General features: G+C 33.7%; 1 protein-coding gene across 2 annotated transcripts; it reads right to left on the bottom strand.

The window, feature by feature from the left end:
* Positions 1–1,532: 1,532 nt before the first annotated feature.
* On the bottom strand, positions 1,533–21,163 carry LOC132757450 (uncharacterized). Of its 2 annotated transcripts, none has more exons than XM_060748729.1 (7): positions 20,967–21,163; positions 10,969–11,800; positions 4,526–4,740; positions 3,719–3,810; positions 3,156–3,273; positions 2,538–2,663; positions 1,533–1,705 (listed from the first exon to the last, which is right to left on the bottom strand). In XM_060748729.1, exons 2-7 carry the CDS (start codon positions 11,796–11,798, stop codon positions 1,578–1,580), a joined length of 1,509 nt encoding a protein of 502 aa, XP_060604712.1. In that variant the 5' UTR covers positions 11,799–11,800; positions 20,967–21,163; the 3' UTR covers positions 1,533–1,577. The 2 variants fall into 2 exon arrangements, with proteins under 2 accessions (XP_060604712.1, XP_060604713.1); XM_060748730.1 differs by lacking the exon at positions 20,967–21,163 and adding an exon at positions 15,622–15,640.
* Between the last annotated feature and the right edge of the window lie 760 nt (positions 21,164–21,923).

Here is a 21,923-nt window from a genome sequence, read left to right as displayed (position 1 = left end):
AGCCCAACAAACAAACTGAATTATATACCATTTTGAATGCAGAAATTTAAAGCATGACCTTTAAAGACATAATTTATTTAAGTGGTAGGATTGTAAATGTATATTTACTAGAAACAGTGTTCAAGATCCAAGTATGTCTGACCAGATAATATTTTATGTACTTGCATTGTTGTTTATTTTGTATTTACTTTCAAAACACAAATTTTTTGTCAAGGGAGGTAATTTATAGTGCAATTTTGTAACTGTACTGGAAATGAGTTTATAAGACAAAATATCGGAGGAAAGGTGACTTGCAGTCACATTTTGTGATTAATTTGACTAGTAGTACATAATGGACACTAGGAGAGGGAATTATCAGTCACATATTGTGACTATTTGAAATATTTGTACAAGTACTGAGGATGACAGAGGACAAAAAAAAACTTATTTCTTGTGTGATTTTTTTTTATTTATTAAACATGTTTGGCACACAGAAAACATGTGAACATAATATACTGTACATGTACCTTTATAAACACATAAAATATGTAATCAATACTGGTGTTCTGCACGAAATGCATTTCAAAAATAAATCTATTAAATATATAACAATAATGATGTAGGTATAAAAATTTGTGAAAAAATTATGTGTAACAATATATATAGATGATTTGTCATGAAATTTAGCATGCTAGATTAATGTATACATGTAGATGCAAGCATCTGATTTCAGTATTGATAAATATAAATAAAAAATGATAAATATAAATTTAAAAAAAAATCTGTTAGATCTTATTACTAAAATTACAAAATAGGATAAGCATTATATACATGAAGAAAGTACATGTTAATTTACCTAATTTGATCATATGGAATAGAATAGCCCTTTGCATCAGAGTTCTTGCCTAGAAATTTGTCAGATATACTAATTACTACTTATGAAAAATGTAATAAATGTTTTAATTCATTTTACTAATTGATATCACAATATATGTAATATATATATCACTGTTAATACTTAAACAGGTGTAAACTTGATTGATATACATTTACCACTTTACTAGCATATGCTCATTTGATATTAACCAATTTAAATTTGATCAGAGCTGGGTTGTAGTAACCTAAATCAGACATGTAAATACAACGCATTTACTATGTATTTTAACATCTCTGACATAATCAACTGTAACATGGTTATGCTCGATTGATATGACAGGATTGTGCTTGATTGATATATCCGGATTGTGCTCGATTTATAATACCTTTTATTTAATAGAGTTATGCTCAATCCATGAAAGAAAAAACACTTTTCTGAGCCAATTTCAATGAATGTTCATATTTTAAGCTTTTACAAAACAACATTCAACCTGGCATTGGTGTTTAACTATTTATTACATTTTACTGGGCAATTAAGTCGTACAAGATTTAAGTTTTAAAATTAAAGAACACACATTTTCATTGATTTAACCCCTTCTAAAATAGTTTAATTGTTTTTCCGAATGATTGAAATGTTTACATTTTGCTGCTGTTAATGTGGATGGTGAATTTTGATAAAATGTATACAATATTTGATGGGTCAGCTGTTAGGTTGGTGTTTCTCAGAACGTTGAGAATGGTCCAAGGACGTGAGATTTCTCGCGACGTAGAGATCTAATCGTAAAAGCTGGGCTGTGGTGCTTGTTGTACGAGAATTTTGGGTTGTAAGCGCCGGGTCCTGGAACTTTTTCTGAAAGAATATAAACACAGCATAAATATTACATGCCAACCAAGACTGACTTGTCACTTTCCCCTTTTGGCTGAGGGATGGCCTACTAGTAATTTACGGATTAAGGCATCAGAATTGCAGCCATCGTTTAACCCTGCGACTAAATGGATTCGAATTATTGGAGTCTACCGGTATGTAGCTTTTAGCTGCAGTAAGTGTGGTCATTTTGACCCCTGGTATTGCTTAGTGTTTGTAACACCCGAGGTCGGTCAAAATCATCTTTCCTATTTTCCTGTTTCGGCGACATATAACCTAATTTGTCTTGGTGCGCCCCAAAACCAACAAACAAAAACCTGACTGTCACCTTTTTATAGCGACTATTTAAAAAGAAGTTTCTGATGTTAAAAGAGATCACCTTTCTGTAAAGACCATATTACATTCTTACTAAACCGGACCTATATATAAATGTATATTTAATAAGTAGTTGATAAATAAAAGAGACGTAAATAATCGGCATTCCATATATTTTGACATTTGAAAATTTTATAGTTCTAAGCGTTAGAAATAGACATTTCAAATGCTTAGAAATATATTGTCCTTTTGTTTCATTTAAACATATTGACCTCAATCAACTATTGTACATATGTTCCTTATAATATGACCAAATGATTGCAATAGGGACCTATATGATTATAGACATACATAAGTCACATATCCCAGCTTATAAGAAAGATATCTTTATATAGGGCAGTCTTATTGTCGTGTTACAAGATACACCAAGTGTACATTTACATCAGGAGGCTACTGTACAACTCTTGAAGGCAAGACTATAATCATTGTAACTGTATTATACCTTTGTTTGCCCAGACGACAGTGCCTTCCCGCCTAAACTGATGGGAGAACGCGGGAGCTTTCTTCAACACAATTTTGTCGGCGGTATCTTTGTCGTAGTCAACAGGTGACGGCTCCTTATCACTTCCTAAAATACAGAAAAATAAATGTTTGAAACCCTAAGCGCTTTAAATAACAACACACGCCTTTTAAATATTGCCCCTGGCCAAATCGCGAGCAGATGTCAAAGGACATGACACGCAATATCAAATATAATATAGATGTACAACAACAGAACATTTTTTAGGTTTTAATTTATTTATTAAAATAAAGATAATGAATAACCTTAAAATAAAATGTGATTCCCCAAGAATGTAAGCAAACAACAAAGTACACAATATCAACATGCCCGCTGATTTACGTACAAAATGTGTTTAAGTATCAATAAAAATGCAGGCATTATTTTGTAGATTAGTAGATTAGTTATAAAAATGAGTTCATACTGTTACAGTAGTTAACTAGTTAATTATCAGGTTATCTGGTGGCAGAAATATGCCACCATACAAGATGTATATTGGCAGTCCGTTAGTTATTTGTACAAACTATAAGCCTATCACGTGACCACAATTTAACTATTCACCTTGTTTACTAAATGTAGTCTCTCGTCTAGTCCCGATAGTAAAGGATGGAGCTTCTACCATAGTGCGCTGGCGTGGACCCAGTGCTGGTCGATGCCGGTAATGGGTCGGAGTCGGCCACTGCCAGAAAATAAATGGTGTTCATTTTATAGAATTGTGTCGGCCGATAGTGCTATTTGGGACAATATATGAATTCAAAAGGCTTATTATATTTTTTTTAATGGAAATTTTCTCGAAAATTAAGGGTTTCTAATAGCTAAATCATTTTATATGAACATTTTTACATGTAAATTGCTTAGATAGAAAAAACAGAATCAAGCAGTTGTAACTTTATTTTCTTAATGTGAGAATGTTGAAAATCTGTAAAACGTAGTGCCAATTTTTTTGTACACTATGTTTTTAGATACATGTACTTGTTTTCTCAAGTATATAGAATACATTGTATAAAAAAAAAAATAACGTTGAGCATTTTGAAACTTTTCACCGTCTCAATAAATCTTATACATTTAATTAATGTTGGTTATATAAAGTTTCATTTTTTAATAAATAAAGGTTAAAGCATTACAGCTGAGTCGTTGTAAAAGTCCACTTTTGACGTCCATACTTCCGGATTCTGGAACCACGTTTTCTCCCAGGACGTTCTAGAACCTGCACCGGCTACATCAAGGAAATAATAAAAATAAAAAAAATAAAAAGATTTTTTTTCAATTTTTAGGTCATTCAGAGAGACATGTATATTATATTTGAGCCGTGCCATGACAAAACCAACATAGTGCGTTTGCGACCAGCATGGATCCAGACCAGCCTGCGCATCCGCGCAGTCTGATCAGGATCCATGCTGTTCGCTATCAGTTTCTCTACTTGAAATAGGGTTGGTAAGCGAACAGCATGGATCCTGATCAGACTGCGCGGATGCGAAGGCTGGTCTGGACCCATGCTGGTCGCAAACCCATTATGTTGGTTTTGTCGTGACGCGGCTCATATACCCTCAGTTGCAGCTAAAGTCGCATTTGTGAGTGTAAATCAAGTTTCCAACCGAACGTTTAATCAACAAGCATGTATCATAATATGTTCAAGAATCATATTTGCAAACAAATTGATTTTATTTTTGGCATTCTGGTTAAGGTGTCAGCCTTTTACATCAAGATCTGTTTGAACTTGCTATACCGGAGACTAACTATTAGTTACATTAAACAACCTTGTTTGACCAATGAAGTGCGAAAATGAAACACATAAGTTGAAAAAAGTTTAATAATCTTGCTTTTATTGTAGAAAATTATGATTATACAATGTGTTAAAATAAAATTTTCAGACAACATAACCAAATATTGAATTTAATTTTTATGAAACAATGAAAACAAGTATATCATACCTTTCTCAATGAAACATTTTGATCCAAATGTCCAAGCTGGAGAATTCGTTTCATTTAAAGGTTTGTTCCTCGGAGAATAATTTGTCGGTCCCGGTCCTTCCATGTCGATCCTTAGAGGTGGACGGGCATCATTCGCCTCATCCCATGTTATTACCTTCTTTGGCTTCGTCGGTTCCTCATAGTACAGACTTGGTCCCCGGGGCACCGGCTTCGTCCTGAAATTATCACAGAAATTTGATCAGCACGTCATTGCAGATTTTTAAGCATAAGTTTTCCTAGATAAACAATTCTGTCAGAATTATGCTGTCTATATGAGCGTTTTAAATGAAGCAACATGTGTGGGTAAAGAGGGTGAAAATACAAATGTTTTGGTTAAAAACGTATATTTGAATCACGAAATATCTCGACTATGTTGTTTCGTTTGATGAACAAAATGCGCACAGATTGAGTTAAACTCGATACGTTAGTTTACTTATGTATTATGCATGCCTGCATCGCAAGAGAAAAATACACAAATGTACAACGTAAAAACAGATAAAAATGGTCTTTTACCAATACTCAAACGTAGCGTGCTGCTCCACCCCAACTTTTGTTGCAGTAACAATGTATATATAAATAAAATGAAATTAGCTCTAAAGATTTGAAAAAAAAAAATGAAAAAAAATTCAGTCGAATTACAACGGATGTGACGTAAGACGTCACGGTTGTTGTTACTCCACGACGTCCCGCCTTTATGTGACGCACATATCAAAAATAATTTCGCCAAGTAGACTTAGAATGACAAAATATTTTTTCAACTTTTTTAATATATAATTGTTTTGCTTAACATAATTATGGTGATTTTTTTAATGATGTCGATTTTACCAAAGTCATGTTAAATTGTCTATGATCATTGTTGTTGTTTTTTTTGTGTTGATTTTTGTTGTTGTTTTCGTTGTTGTTGTTTATCAAAGTTGTTACGCATATGGGTTATGTTTTGGTTTTATTCGAGTTATCGCCAATGATATGAAATGACGCAAATCACCAGTTCTGTATTTTTCTCGTTGACCTTTAATTCGACTTATCCAGTTTCAATATTTGGAATATTCCGGAAATCAAGATAAACAATTTGAGGTTGGTCAGTTTACGGTTTAGAGCCTAGCCATACAGCTCGGACTTGCTCTATACTGCTGACAAAGGAAGGGGGGATTATTTGTTTGATTGGTTTTAACGCGCACTAACACAGTATAGGTCATATGCGCAGAAACAGGAAAGACCTCAGATGTTACAAATTTCAAACCAATTTCAGGGATCGAAACCACCCTACCTGCTGGAGTTCAGAGATGCATATACTCCACTTATTCAAACCAATTCTAACGATCACACAGGGATAAGATAAACGGTGGCTTCAATTCTTATGCCTCAACCATTTATTTAAAGTCATCGGCGCAAAGGCAAAGGATTACAACTTTGTAGTCTAGAACAGGGTAAAGGTTAAATATCCCCTATACAATGGGAATTATCTCATTGACAGAAATATGTATAAAATATTGGCTGTTTGTTCCAAACCCAAAAACTTTCAGCATCCTTAGTCGGATATTTAAATATTTAAAAAATTCTAAATGTCAGATATAAACATACAATTTCGCTGACTAAATCTAGAGATCAGTTTGTCTGTATGTCTGTCTGTTTTATTTAATCTGTAACCATAATATTAAGTAAATAAATCTGTTAACGCATACACAAAAAGTAATAGCGGGCATAATTGTTTGTACTTTAGAGTGGCCAAACACGGAAGCTAATGAAGGACATCTTGAAAAAAATCACCTGTGCTTATTAATTATATAAGAAACCATAATTAGATATTATATTTTACATATAACAATAAAATTCATGTTGACTATAATTATTTATGCCTAACATGAATATTAATATGTTTGAATACCTTTTTCAATAAACTGAAATACAAATGTAAACGTACGCTTCAGGATTCCAGCCGGCCATTTTTGGCTTATCAGCAGACCAAAATTGGCTTACACGTAGAAGTGAGGTGCTCTTGGTTACCTCGATAGCTTATAGCTTTTTTATATATCCTCATTTATATAAATCCCATCTTTTTATCCGTATAAATAGTTTGTTTTTTCCTATATTCTATTCAAAAATGAAAATGTGATAGCACAAAAAGAAACACCCTGTCTTCACACGTTTTGAGTTTTTTCTTTATTCCATTTTCCCAGCAGTACGAGCAAGCATTATTTAAGGATTTATGTTCGTAATATTTATTCTATATATAGATAACAACTTAATTAAAATGCTAACTGACGTTTCTGTCATTTATCGTCATATATTATAACAAAAAAACTATTTTAATAGCCTAGATTCTCCACTATCTCTATGCAAACACACTTTTTTGTTTATTTTTTCTCTCATAATTTCAATAGAGTTTTAAACAAAACATATATACATAAACATTTTATGCCGCTTGGTTAAGTTTTGTCATAAAATACAAAAAAGAACGATCAGTGCAGATATAACAGGACTTGTATGTACATGGTAAAAAAAAACAAAAAAAAGACAAAGGGATCAATAGAAATTATAGAAAATAAAAGAATAGCGTAAAAGGTTTGTTAATGCCCTTTACAACCATTGTCAATAATCTGTGTAAACACGCTTTGACGTATCATTGAATAATTTTCTATGCATAATCTGCCTACTCTTGTTCCGAAATAATGAAACCTGTAACGTCAAGTCGCATGATATTGTTAAATTATTTCATAAATTTACAAAGCCGATGTAAATTAAATTATATCTGTACACATATCTCGACTGAAGAAGCTTTTTATCCAATTTACAGAAAATACCCTTTTGTCTCCAAATTATTTTTCAATTCGCATGCATTTGTTACATGACAGACTACATTAATGATTATGCTTATACATACATAATGGCAACAATTTCGTCTACATTTTAAAAATTAGGATTGACATTTCAACTACTCTAGGTCATTTTTCTTTGGAGCAGTGTATTTCGAATAAGTTTAATATTTCATATAGCATATTATATTTTTATATGTGTTCGTAATATACACAAGCTCCCCTCCTAAATCTGTTGATAAATAACTAAGATAAAAGGTCGAACTTTTTAATTTTATTTTGATTTGACCTCGCATCTCGATACCATTTGCCTGACTAGTTCATCCAGACAAATGACCTCGACCTTCTAGACCTAGGTTAATTCAGTGGAAACAAAACATAGTAAACACATTTATAATGCATGTTCTTAGTAATAGAAAGGCGTAGCCCCCGAGTAAAAATCAGATTGTCGAGTGTTTTGATGTTCTTTCTCTTTTGTATCATAGACAAACATAAAAACACGTTCCGTGTTGTCACATTATGAAACCCCGGGAAAAAGTAACCAATAAACGAGCATCTGAATATGATATTTTTGTCGCTTTCCCTTTCTCTTCCATCACAATAAGTAAACCCCAGCAAAAATGAGCCAATCAATGGGCATGCTATGGAGTGCGGGTAACTAATACCTGCACTCCAGTTAACGCACTGTGCATGTATATGTATACGATTTAACTGTGACACATTTTCAACAGAAGGTCCCCAAACTTTGATACAATTCTTCCGGTTGTTGAATGTTTGGTTGAGTTGGAATAAATCGAACAAGCGTTTGATATTGGCTGTACCACTCGCTCGCTAATTAATTCATTAATGAATATTTTATGCATGTTGCTAAGCTTAAATTTCCAATTTAAAGTTCCAATTTAAAGGGACCCCACCGAGGTCCAAAGTCATTAAAACATAAAATTTGAATGTTGAAACAAGTTGAAAATCGTTATTTGTGCTATTCTTAGCAGATTATTTTGCAATTATGTTCATGTCATGTGTCATTTATGTATTATATGTTGTATTTGTATATGTAATATGGTGATGAGCTTTTTATGCTTAAACCAAGAAACAAAATTTCTGTTCTGTTCTGTTCTGCTATTCTTAGCGCGATTTGAGTGAAAAGCGTTGCAACGCTTTTCAATTTTGCGTCATGATTAATCTGGAAAAACAGAGAGAGTAAACAATCTGCAATTTTTCACTCAAGTTATTGATAATTATATATTTATACAAGGTATTATATAATTGTCTGTTTGAAAATGAAAATGACATAAGATTAGAAATCAATTAGCATGGAATAGCGATTTGGGTCTTTTTTTTTCTTTTTTTTTTGTAACAACAAATATCAGCTTATTATCTATCATTTACAAATCTGAAAATGAAATGAATCTTTATATGCTATTAAGAATACAAAATCAACTTTAACTAATCAATTTTTCTCTTTGTTAAAACTATTGTACGGATCGTCGCAAAGATGTAACGAACTTTACATGGTTATAGAAACAATGAACGCATGGACTGGTCCAAATTCATCAAGACTTTTGAGTCGTCATACAGAAGACAAGCTGAACATCTTATATCGAAGATCTTAAAGGCCCATTAATTAAGCCACAGAAAATATACCGGTATTACGTTTGCTTCTTAAACATTTTTTTTTGTTTCCTGTTACAGTTTCCAAAAAATTTCTCATTGGTAATACAGCTGAACATTTGCTTCTTTTGCATTTTGAAATTTAGTACAGTTATAGTGATTAAGTATTTGTATGGAAGTCAAAATACTTCTTGGGTTACATTTAGTCACTGTAATGACAAATTATTTCACATTTAGTGCTACTTTTTTCATATGAAAATCTTCAAACATGTTTTAAATCCATTATAAAAATAGCATAATCATCTGTTAGCCCTTTCTTAGGAAGGAAAAAAGTTCTCCTCTATGAGGATTAATGTGTCTTTAAACAAAAGTTTGATTATGATTATACCCGAGCTCTGTGTGTCACACGAAACATCTTAAACTTTGGGGTTTTGTTGCACATCGTTATTCTTATTTTTTATCTTTATTTTGATGTGGAACGTCGGCCGTATTATGAAGTTTGCCTCGGTGCTTCAAAGGTTTTACTATGACGAAATACATGTTCTGAATAAACGATAGATATTTCAGATACTGACCTCCCATTGTACGACCAAAATCTCGGTAAAACTGTTGGTTCCAGCGGAGGAAACATATAGTCACGTGATAGGTCACATGACAAATATTGTAACCCACTTGGACTCGGCTGATCAGATTCAGGTTCATCTAACTCTTCCGAAAGTTCAGACATTAGTTCGTTTTGGCATTTAAAGTCATGGGATGTGTTAAAAGTGACACAAAATATATGTTCTCCATATGCTAGCATCTGATTAAATTAATCGACACCCTCTTTAAAACTGAAACTCCTTAGTGACGATTTTAACATTTGATTACTCTTCATAACAAAAGATACAGTCCAATTTTTTTAAAAATACATTGTTTATATTTAGGTTAATCTTATTTAATCACAGGTTAACAACAAAAAGTGTAAATCCATGTCATTCTGCTAAGTGCTTCTTAGAGAGCATTAATCCACTTGGGGCTAATATACGAAAATAAATTAACAAAAGCACACTTTATTAAATGCCTTAAAATGAACCAAATAAACTGATAAAGGTATAAAATGACAGACAGATTAAGTGTTTCAGATCGCTTTATCTCCATGTTTTACTGCATTACAAGTGGCTAATCTCTGATTTAAGGTTATATTTACATCCATCACGTGTAACTCGTGCAAACCCGGTATTTTTCGTTATTTTCCGCTTCGTTTAGAAACAAAGTAAGGATGTACACAACTTTTATCAAACGCTTTCTACGTATATATTTAATCGCGGAAATATACAAAGCTTAAGGTAGCCGAACATTTACGCAGTTTTACTGGATGAATTACCTTAATTGAAATTGAAATTAAGTTTATCTCTTCATCATATCAATGATGATAATGATGATACTGTGATGATAATGATGATAACGTGATGATAATGATGATAACGTGATGATAATGATGATACCGGTATCCTAGTTTTTTCCGAAACGATTATAACATTTATCATCATCATAATCATCATAGTTATCATCAAGAAAAGCAATAGCAATTCTTATAATCTACTGCTTACACTGATGCTAGATCATAATAATCTAACACCGGTTGCCGGTACTGACCGGAATAACTAGTAACTATTTACGGCGGTAATGAGGCTCTAAGACAAATCGCTGAGCCTAAACAGTTACCCTCGAGCTAGATATTCCGGTCTCTACCGGCATCCGGTGCAACACCATCATCAATATAATCATGATCAATATAACAACAAACATCAACATTGTCAATGGTTTGATCATCAATGAATGTTTTATCATCAGCTTTTCTTGACTGTCTATTTAGTTTTTATTTACATTTTTGATATGAAAAAAAAACCCAAAAAAAACCAAAAAAACTATAATCTATGTGAGCTAAATATACCAATGTCTCACATTATTTCATAAAGAAGGTCATTTGTTACTTACTTTGGTGACATTGTCACTGTCGCAAGCCGCACTAATTTTGGTGGTCTCCGCATCCTATGCATTTGTGGCTGAAAGCGCATATCTTTCCCTGTTGTGTCAGCGGCAAACCCGTAGAACTGACCAAGCGAGGTAGCCAGATGTGTAAATCTGCTAGTAGATGGTGACTTGGAATAATAATCCGAATGTGATCGGGTCTGTGCAGTGTGGAGAGGTTTTCGTTCCACTTTCACTGAAAATGGAGTTTTCGTGTCTCGGTCCGTCTCGGATTTCATATCTTTCCGCTCTTTTTCCGTGTCATATGACATTTTTGTACCATCTCGTACACTTGTTTCGGTTAACGGACGAGAAAGAGGAAATTCTGAGAATTCCCCCAAGTCCGAAGATGCATTCTTTTGAGTTTCTTTCAGTTTTGATTGTTTCACAATGTCCACCACGTGTTCGGATCGATCTGTTACGTCATCTCCTCTCCCTGAATCTTTTTCAACTTTATCAGGCAATTTGAATTCTGTTACTTTTGGGTTACCTTTAGTAGGTTTTTGGTCAGTGGGTTCCATTTCTTTGCTATTATTATCCATCGGGACTGGCGTTGTATCTTTCTCTACACTTTTTGAGTCTAATTCTAATTTAAGGTCGTCTTTGATATGCACAGAATGTCGCTCTGTTTCCGACTTTTCCTGCGTTTTTTCCTCTACTTTTGTTTGCTTTTTTACAATAGTGTCTTCACCAGTGGTACGACCATCGGGACCTGTGCTCGAATCTTCGATTATGGTCCCCTGAACCTCTTGTAGATTAGGACCGGTCGGCGGAGCTGCGATTTCTACAGCGGACATCCCTGTAAAAATTATATAAATTAAATTATTTAGATATATACAGATATCTGTATTCGATATAGTATACATTGAATGGAAAATAATCAAGTCGCATTCAATATCTGCATGTATTTAGCGTCACAAAAGAAGTTTTTATTGTGAGAAACCATTTATAAAGAAGAAGCTAGAATGCTACATATCTTTATAATCATAGAACATTTGTTATGTCAACTATCATCAAGAACGAGTACCACTTTCAACGATGTTGCCCAAATTCACCCGTTCCATATCCCCCTCCCCCCAACACCACACACAACCTACATTCCTATCTCCATCTACAAAGCACCGTACCCCGAGTCCCTGACCCATCCCACATTCAAATTGTAGCTTATTTATGTAGATGTTTTCAGTCAGTTGGCTTTGGTTTTAAATACATTCAATAAAAAATGTCGCCACGTGGTATCCATTATCTCATGTCCACGCACTCCACATCACATCGTATGTTTACGGTTTTTTTTTAATTTCACACGTTATGAAATAAAATCATATTATTGATGTTCCAATGAAAATCATTATTTATCTAATCTTATTTCTTAAGTCTCGTTTTCATTTTCAGAGTCCAAAAATTCCATATCAAATCCGTATTGTACTTGAAGTAATTAAGTTCTGTCAAAATGTCACAAAATGGGAGTACAGCGAAATAAAGGGGTCATTTTACATTGTTTGCGAACAATAATACACTATTGGACTCGTACATAGCTGCAAAACCTATATCAAACTCGGCTAGCTATCACGTCATCAAAGCTGTGTACTCGTCCAATATAATTTAGTATTGGACTCAAACCTCGAATATATGTTGGGTTAAGAAAATTGCTGTATAAAAAAGGCTACTCGATTGATTCCTATATCGAAAAGCTGTAAAATAGTGGGTTTGTTGTTGTTTTTGTTGTTGTTTTTTTGTTGTTTTTTTAATTTTTTAAGAACGGTTTTGCTGTTTGAAACAATATTGTTTATAATGTAAGGGTTGACATACAGGCTAGCCATATAATTGCTATATTATATACTATTTTATATCAAATTTATGTTCAGACATTTAAAACTGTGTACGTCATGTTATTCTTTCTTTTATCAAATATAAAGTACATTAAACGCCCACAAATGTATGTCCTTTCATCGTGCCGAAAAAGGTAAATTTGTGTATTGTAAAGAAGGTAGGAATTAAAAGTCCATTATCCCCTGTCTGAAAGCTGAACTATTCTACGCCTTAAATTGTATGTATACATAAAAGATCTTTTAAATGTAAAAATATTAAGCTATAAATTATAAATTTAATTGAAGTATAGAACCGGTTCCCGTGTTCATTAATGTTTAAAATTTGTAACTTGAGAAAAACTAAAACGTCGTTTTTTCATACCGTAGTGGAATTTAATTTGTCTTGAAAGAGAGAATAAAAAAACTTATTCATTTGGACAGAATGGCGAAACTGCTTGCAGTTTGAAAGAAAAAAGCAAGTCGGGATTTGTCTCGTCTTATTTGTATTGACTCTTACACTTGTTGCCATTTTAAAAGTATCGGCATATATGATCTCACGTGTCGCCGACTCACGTGTCTCGGACTCGCTTGTCTCGGACTCCCGTGTCTCGGACTCCCGTGTCTCGGACTCACGTGTCTCGGACTCACGTGTTTCTGACTCACGTGTCGCCGACTCACGTGTTGCCGACGACTTACGTGTCTCGGACTCACGTGTTTCTGACTCACGTGTCGCCGACTCACGTGTTGCCGACGACTTACGTGTCTCGGACTCACGTGTCTCGGACTCACGTGTCTCGGACTCACGTGTCTCGGACTCACGTGTCTCGGACTCACGTGTCTCGGACTCACGTGTTTCTGACTCACGTGTCGCCGACTCACGTGTCTCGAACCCACGTGTTTCTGACTCACGTGTCGCCGACTCACGTGTCGCTGACTCACGTGTTTCGGACTCATGTGTTTCCGATTCTCGTAATAAAGGTCCTAGGATTGGTGAGAAAATCGGGACATTTATCATGTACGTATTTACGTTTTCTTCATGTGAACAAGACTGATGCGATGCCTAGCAGCAGCAAAGGTGTAAAATACATCATACTTATCTGGACATTATATTACTTTAAATAAAGTCAATGTCAATGTCAAAATGAAAATTATGAATGAAAGTTATTTCAAACAGAAATTAATTCTTTCATGTGTATTTTTACTCTATATTCGAGCCTGTAAATTAAAAAAAAGAAGATTTTGATTATAATATATTTATATCTTATAAACGTAACAATATGTAGATTCTAATCTTGAACAAAAACTAATTTCTTTTTTAAATCGTATTCACTGAATGGTGTAAAAGAAGTCGAAACTATGTCAGTTGAATTGACGTTTTATTTAATAAAAAGGTCATGCAGGATTATCGACTAATCTTGACGACAAATGTAAATGAAAACTGTGACCTTTTTTAACGCTTCTAGAATTACAAGTATTGTTTTATAATGTAACCTGATCTTATTGAAGTAGTGAACGAGATTTTTGTTTGTTTACATTTACGAGATATATGTTTCCCTTAGTTTAATTTACATGATCCTCAGATATATATGTAATTATCTGATGTCAGAACACATACTCTCTAAAATGATACAGTATAGACATATGACCTTAATGTACTCTTTATGAACAGAAGCTATATGACAAGGAAGGACCGCATCCTATCTCTGTGGCAGGAGTGATTGTGAACAAAGGTGAACGAAAAGAAGAAGACTGATGATGATCTTGAACATGATACACATAAAATAAAGAAAAAAGTACCCGGGAGTAAATTATAAAAGCTCTGTTTTAACCTATTAGTTAGATAATGAATAGGTTTCCAGGTATATCGTTTCCCAGGTTAAACATCCCACCGATGTACCATCCCAGAGATGTATCACTTCCAAGATGTATCAACCCCCAGGTATATCATCTCCCAGGTAAATCATCCCCCAGGTGTATCAATCCCCTGGTAAATCACCCCCAGTTGTATCACCCCCAGGTGTATCAACCCCCAGGTTTATCATCTCTCAGGTTTATCAACTCCCAGTTGTGTCAACCCCCAGGTGTATCAATCCCCAGGTTAATCATCCCCCAGGTAAATCATCCCCAGGTGTATCAACCCCAGGTGTATCAGTCCCCGGGTGTATCAACCCCAGGTGTATCAGTCCCCGGGTGTATCAACCCCCGGATGTCCCAGGTGTCAGTCCTATATATATCTATTTATGAAGTCTCTCTCCAACGTTCATTTTAAATACTATCACAGCATTGTCATGAAAACGTGACCGACTAATGCCATTGTCTTACGTGCATATCTTTTATTTACCAAAAACACAACCCTTTGTCAAAATATAGGGTGAAATCACACACACGACATGTTAATTATGAACACACAAATGTTTATGGTGTTGGTGCTATATTTAATCGACGAAATGCTGAAACAGAAAATAAACGACCTAGCTGGACATGCGTATATACATAATTTTGGCAGTCAAGTTTCACTTTGATTTTACCAAACTGTTGATCAGATGGAGTAATAAATATTTTAAAGAAAATTAACAGGTTAAAGGTCCACATCAAATATGATAATATTTGACGAATTTTAGTTGTTACATATCCGTTTTGTTTTGCTATCGCAACGGAATTTCTTTTTTTTTAAATCCTCATCTGAGATGAAAATTTGGAGCGACCTTAAGGTGCTGTTACTGTATGAATGTACAAACTGGGAAGGAGAGATAAATAAACACACGTGCATACAAATGCTCATGTTACCGTGACTTTTTGTTGAAAAACTTACATTTAAAAGTTCATTCCTGAAAAAGAAAGAATCATCAATATTATATGGTTGTTTGGTCTCTAAGCATTGTCAACAAAACAAAAATACACAAAAAAATCTGAAAAAGTGACTGATACAGTTTTACTTTTATTTTGTTTTAGCCGTTTGTAAATAAAGCATCGGGAATTATATGAAACTCCTTTTGACGAGTGGTCCGTTAACACAGGTTACCGTGTATGTACGTGATTGTTAGATAATTGTCAATATTTTGTTTCTACAAAACGGATGTACGAGCATTTGAAAAATGTTCTATGTGTTTGTTTTACAGTTTTTGTTTCGATTTCTTTCAAGAATTATTTTTCTAAAATAGATCGCAGGTATATTGTAAATATTGAATTCGGTTCCTTTTTTTAAACATTTTCATTTGATACTGCCTGTTACATTGGTATTTTAAACCTTTTCAAATACAAAAAAAAGCTTAGATTTGAATGGTGTTAAACAGGAGCCTATTTCAAACATTGTAATACTATTTAAACATATCTGAATCCTAATTATTTGGGTGTTAAAGGATTTCCCTTTTATCAAATACAATATTCAAACAAACTGTCGCGTGTTTAAATATGAACAAATGTATCATTCAAATAGTTGAATCTCTAGTGAGTATATGTAAATATGCCACTTTCGTTTGTATAGAAAGACAATCTGTTAATAACAAATAACCACTAATTTATTAATCGTGCAACTTCATTTAAAGTAATGAAAAGTTTCTTCTTATAAATCTTAAAGGTCGAGAGGCAATTAAAAAAAATCTACAAAAGCATTTATGACATTTTTAAAGCTTGTAAAATTTGGAAAGTATATGATTTGTGAATTGAACAAAAATAAATACTTTTTACATTGCTGATATTTTATATGATTTGTGTAAGTCTGAAATAAAGTTTTTGTTCTGTTCTGTATCATGGCGATATCAGGTGAGTATATAGAGCTATAAAACACTTATGTCGTGGACAAATAATTAAGTTAATATATACGTAGGCTGTCTCAATGAATCATGGACAGCAGCGTTAAATATACGAGGGCTGTCTCAGAAAGTCATGGACAGCAGCGTTTAATATACGAGGCTGTCTCAATGAGCCATTGACAACACCGTTTAATATATATACGAGGCTGTCTCAATAAATCATGGACAGCAGCGTTTAATATACGAGGGCTGTCTCAATGAGCCATTGACAACATCGTTTAATATATATACGAGGCTGTCTCAATAAATCATGGATAGCAGCGTTTAATATACGAGGGCTGTCGCAGAAAGTCATGGACAGCAGCGTTTAATATACGAGGCTGTCTCAATAAGTCAAGGACAGCAGCGTTTAATATACGAGGGTTGTCTCGATAAGTCATAGACAGCAGCGTTTAATATACGAGGCTGTCTCAGAAAGTCATGGACAACAGCGTTTAATATACGAGGGCTGTCTCGATTAGTCATAGACAGCAGCGTTTAATATACGAGGGTTGTCTCGATAAGTCATAGACAGCAGCGTTTAATATACGAGGCTGTCTCAGAAAGTCATGGACAACAACGTTTAATATACGGGGGCTGTCTCGATTAGTCATAGACAGCAGCGTTTAATATACGAGGGCTGTCTCAATAAGTCATGGACAGCAGCGTTTAATGTACGAGGCTGTCTCAATAAATCATGGACAGCAGCGTTTAATATACGAGGCTGTCTCAATAAGCCATGAACAGCAGCGTTTAATATACGAGGCTGTCTCAATAACTCATGGACAGCAGCGGGCTGTCTCAATAAGCCATGGACAGCAGCGTGTAATATACGAGGCTGTCTCAATAACTCATGGACAGCAGCGGGCTGTCTCAATAAGTCATGGACAGCAGCGTTTAATATACGAGGCTGTCTCAATAAGTGATGGACAGCAGCGTTTAATATACGAGGGCTGTCTCAATAAGCCATGAACAGCAGCGTTTAATATACTAGGCTGTCTCAATAACTCATGACAGCAGCGGGCTGTCTCAATAAGTCATGGACAGCAGCGTTTAATATACGAGGGCTGTCTCAATAAGCCATGAACAGCAGCGTTTAATATACGAGGCTGTCTCAATAAGTCATGGACAGCAGCGGGCTGTCTCAATAAGTCATGGACAGCAGCGTTTAATGTACGAGGGCTGTCCCACTTTTCATGATCGCTTGAATACGGTCATCCCAATTTTGCTACTTTTTGACACCTGCTACATATTTGTATGGCACATGTATGTCAACAATTGCAAAGCATTCAGATTTTAACTTTCTAACAAGACCGTAGGTGTCCTTCAGCACCAAAAGCAGAAATTGATAACAAACGGTATTGACCATTTACTCTGTGTTGAAGATGTGTTAAGTTTGTAAAATAACTATTCGACACACTAAAACTTAACAACAAACATATGTACGTAACTAATCCGCAAATACTTAATGCGGATCAGACTTTTTGGGATAAAACTGAAAATAAAATACATGAAACGGACAGAAAATTGAAAATCGAACTTTAATCTTACACGAGGTATTGGATAATTTAGAGTAGGTGCGAAGATTTATAGTGATATTTTAAATACCCGGGTTTTTAAACCAGAGATTAGATATACTTTATCATTCAACAAATGTTGACATTAAAATCAACCAATGTTATGCTGCCAAAAACTGAAATATAAATCAGGACTAGAATCTTGCAAAAGAACTTAACATGGCTTTAGATCAAGTGGTATTTTCTTTTCTTTTTTCATTTCGAAAGAATGCGCCACGTGTGAAATAGAATTTTAGCGACCACAAATGTAATTAAACAAAACAAGTGACGGTATCTGATGAACTTTCGATATTTGCAGTCTTTATTTTATGTCTTCTCCCAATTAGAACCACTCGTCCATGTGTATATTCGCAATTTTTCTAAGATTCTTAATTTCTACGAATAAAATCGATGCACTATGTTTTTTATGGCATAGATTTCCGTTTACATCGCGAATTCGTTATTTATCATTATGGTCAACTCACGTCCCTTAAACAAGTTTTGTCGCCATTGTTATATGAATATATATATTTTTAACAGAATGTAATAATATTGCTGGACGTTATCATATTAAATGAAGTACCGGGCATTTTCATTTACCATGGCAGACGCAGACCACTGGACAATTTTCAAAATTTATAAATATATACATTGTTGTTTTTCTTGTTGAAGTTCGAAAATTCGCGGCAATACGTCAGATTTTCTAGTTTGGCGGTGATATTCATGTTTAAATTCTTATCTTTATGTATTTCATATCATTAAATATTCTTATATATATATTTAACTTAGAATAACACCGGGAATATCCAGTCGCTTATGTCACAGTACACTTGTGTCGAGCAGAGCACGGTCTTTATCTTTCACTTAAAAAAAAAGACAGTAATTTATTAAAGTTTTATTTTTCATGTAAACAAGGTATAAAAATTGTTGTGTTTGATAATTAGGGAAAATATCACGTATCAACAACCTTGTGGGTAAAGAGATTTCTCATCAAAGATTTCGGCCTGATATAATGCTAAAATCAATCGCTAGATTTATTTGTACTTGCAAATATCTATAATTTAATGTAATTTATACATTGGTTGATCGTGTATTATATTGACAATACACCTGGGTATATAATATATTTAATATATAAAAGGATTTTATAGATTATATAGCACCATTTGTACAATATACAGGGTCACACAGAGGTGTGTACATGCGGTTATCAGATCTTCCGAAGATTTAATACAGATAACTTTAATGATTTGACAAATTTTCGTTTCAAAGTGTCGGAATACAATATTAGAAAAAAATGACTATCAAATAAAGGAAGTAACTCTGAAAAAAATGATACATGTATAAAATTTATTCTTATTAAATGAGTTGTCAACAAAAGATACGAATTTTTAGAAGACTTTACGATGCTATAAATGGACTGAATGAAACTCCAAATGGATTATAATTATATTGTCAAGTGACACTTTTAATCTCAAGAAACTGACTTTTTACCAGCCGTAAAACAAATTTTTGTCTTTTCTATTTTTTTCTATTATAAGAAGTTTCATTTTTGTTTAATATTGTCAAGTGACACTTTTAATCTCAAGAAACTGACTATTTACCAGCCGTAAAATAAATTTAAGTCTTTTTTTTCTCTAGTTTTATGTCATTACCTAAAGTTTCATTTTTGTGTAAGAATCCGAGTTGACAACGGGCACTCTGGAATTCTCGCGGTATCAACCTTCCGTCATGGTCCCGTATCATGTACCGATAGCTTCCTTATATGCACAAGAATGCACAGAATCAAGTTCCTTGTGTTTTGTTCAATACCTCATGTTAATCATTTTGGTTGTATGCCCATTAGTTATTCAATAAACATATCGTCAGTTAGCGTTAGAATGTCTATTTAGATGGTTAGGCTAGAAAAATGAGAATTGCTCTTATAACATGGAATAACATTTTAATATCTTCGGGGGTTTTGTAGTTGTTTTTAATGCATGTTCATACGTTCATGAGAGATCAGAATAAACTGCTTTAGTATAGTATAGAGAAAACTGTACACGGTGCCGTATATTCGCAGAAGATTAAGATTTTTCCTCAAGGCAGATATAGCTACCAGGGCCGTTTAACGTTTGGTGCGTTACGTACGGTTTACTGTATATTAATTACTATTCAGCACTATGCAATACTTAAAGACGTTGTTTTCTAAAATAAACTTAAAGTTGTGTTGTCTTAAATAAACTTAAAGCTGTGTTGTCTAAAATAAACTTAAAGTTGTGTTGTCTAACTTAAGCATGTTGTTGTAATGTTGTCCGTTATTGTTTGACTGTTTCGTCAACATAACCTTGTCTTAAATGTTCTTATAGTCACCTCACCCATCATTTCACTGGTTACTTGCCTAAATTATTTAATGGTTATGCATTCTAAAATCCTCTTTTAATAAAGAAACATTTTACCTTTAATTGGTTTGGTAAAGAACAGTTACATCTAGAGCTATTCGGTGTGAACTTTTATAAATGAAGCACCAACCTCTTTATATAACATGGTAAAATGATTAAAAATAAAAATTAAATAAAAAACACAAAAAACACTGGTAAATTTCTTATTATTATCTGCCTTATCATTCCCTGTTTTCAAATGCTTCGCTAGAAATGGAGAAACTTTTCAAAGACATTTAGAAGAAAACAACACCCCTCCCAGATCGAAGAAATAAACGTTTTATAACAAAACAAACAGAACATACGTTGATTTAAATGGTTAATACTGTTTTAGATCACAAGATACTTTTTTGTTATAACTGCAAGATTTATTAATATATCAAAACTTACTTGATTAGATAGTTCTATATTCCTTTTAAAAGATTCAAATCCATATCTGTAAAATGTTAAACAAACTGAGCACAAGTTATAATCGAAAACTATAAGTTACAATGTCAGGACCTCGTAATTTGACAAGATCTTTTCAATGATTTAAGAAACTCGACCAGTATTTAATACCGCCATATTGTATCCAATGAAGCTTTAAAGATTAACCAATCGTAGGTAATTAAATACCTCGTGTATTTAAACGTTCATGAATGAGAAAAACTATAACACAGTAATAGAGCGTGCGTTTTATTTTTTGTTAGGTTTAAATTTAGTAAGATCAATTATCTATCATGCCACTTTGCATTATACGCTAAAATTAAAGATATCTACACGGCTTTCTCGTTATTACAAACATATATACAGCTCGTTTAATTCAATAAGCATTGATTTTAGATCTAACCGAACTGTCGTTGTTTTTTGCAACCTAAATGTACATCTATGTTTCACTAGATACCGAAACTATCTTAAACAATTTTAATCCACATAGAAAAGGTAAATCCTATTAGCTATTATAAGCCACTGTTTACTGTAAGCTAGAAACAAAGCGAATATTTCCCTCCAATTATCAAGGTCTAAATATTTATTGAATTTAAAGGAAATTTCTTTTATTGACGCAATATAATTATAATTATGTACGGATTAATCTCGGTCGCCTTGATAAATCAGTGGTATAGCGTCGAGACCCTGCTGAGGAAGGTGGCGGGTTTGATACCATGCCGCGTTATACTAAAGGAGTAATTGATCAGTTCTACCTAGTCTCATACTTGGAGCAGCACACGGACATTTCCTCTAATTCCATCAAGGCGACATATTAGTTCTGAAGGAGCTGTAAAGAGTGACTGGTAAGCCCGAATGCTATTTATTTATTCATTCGAGATACTCGTGCCACGAGCCTAAATATCTCGCGACCATGTGAAT

This window comes from Ruditapes philippinarum, unplaced genomic scaffold (assembly GCF_026571515.1).
Source record: "Ruditapes philippinarum isolate M1 unplaced genomic scaffold, ASM2657151v2 ctg697_1_1_1_1, whole genome shotgun sequence".
In the NCBI taxonomy this organism is placed as follows: Eukaryota; Metazoa; Mollusca; class Bivalvia; order Venerida; family Veneridae; genus Ruditapes; species Ruditapes philippinarum.
This window is presented reverse-complemented; position numbering and strand designations above follow the sequence as displayed.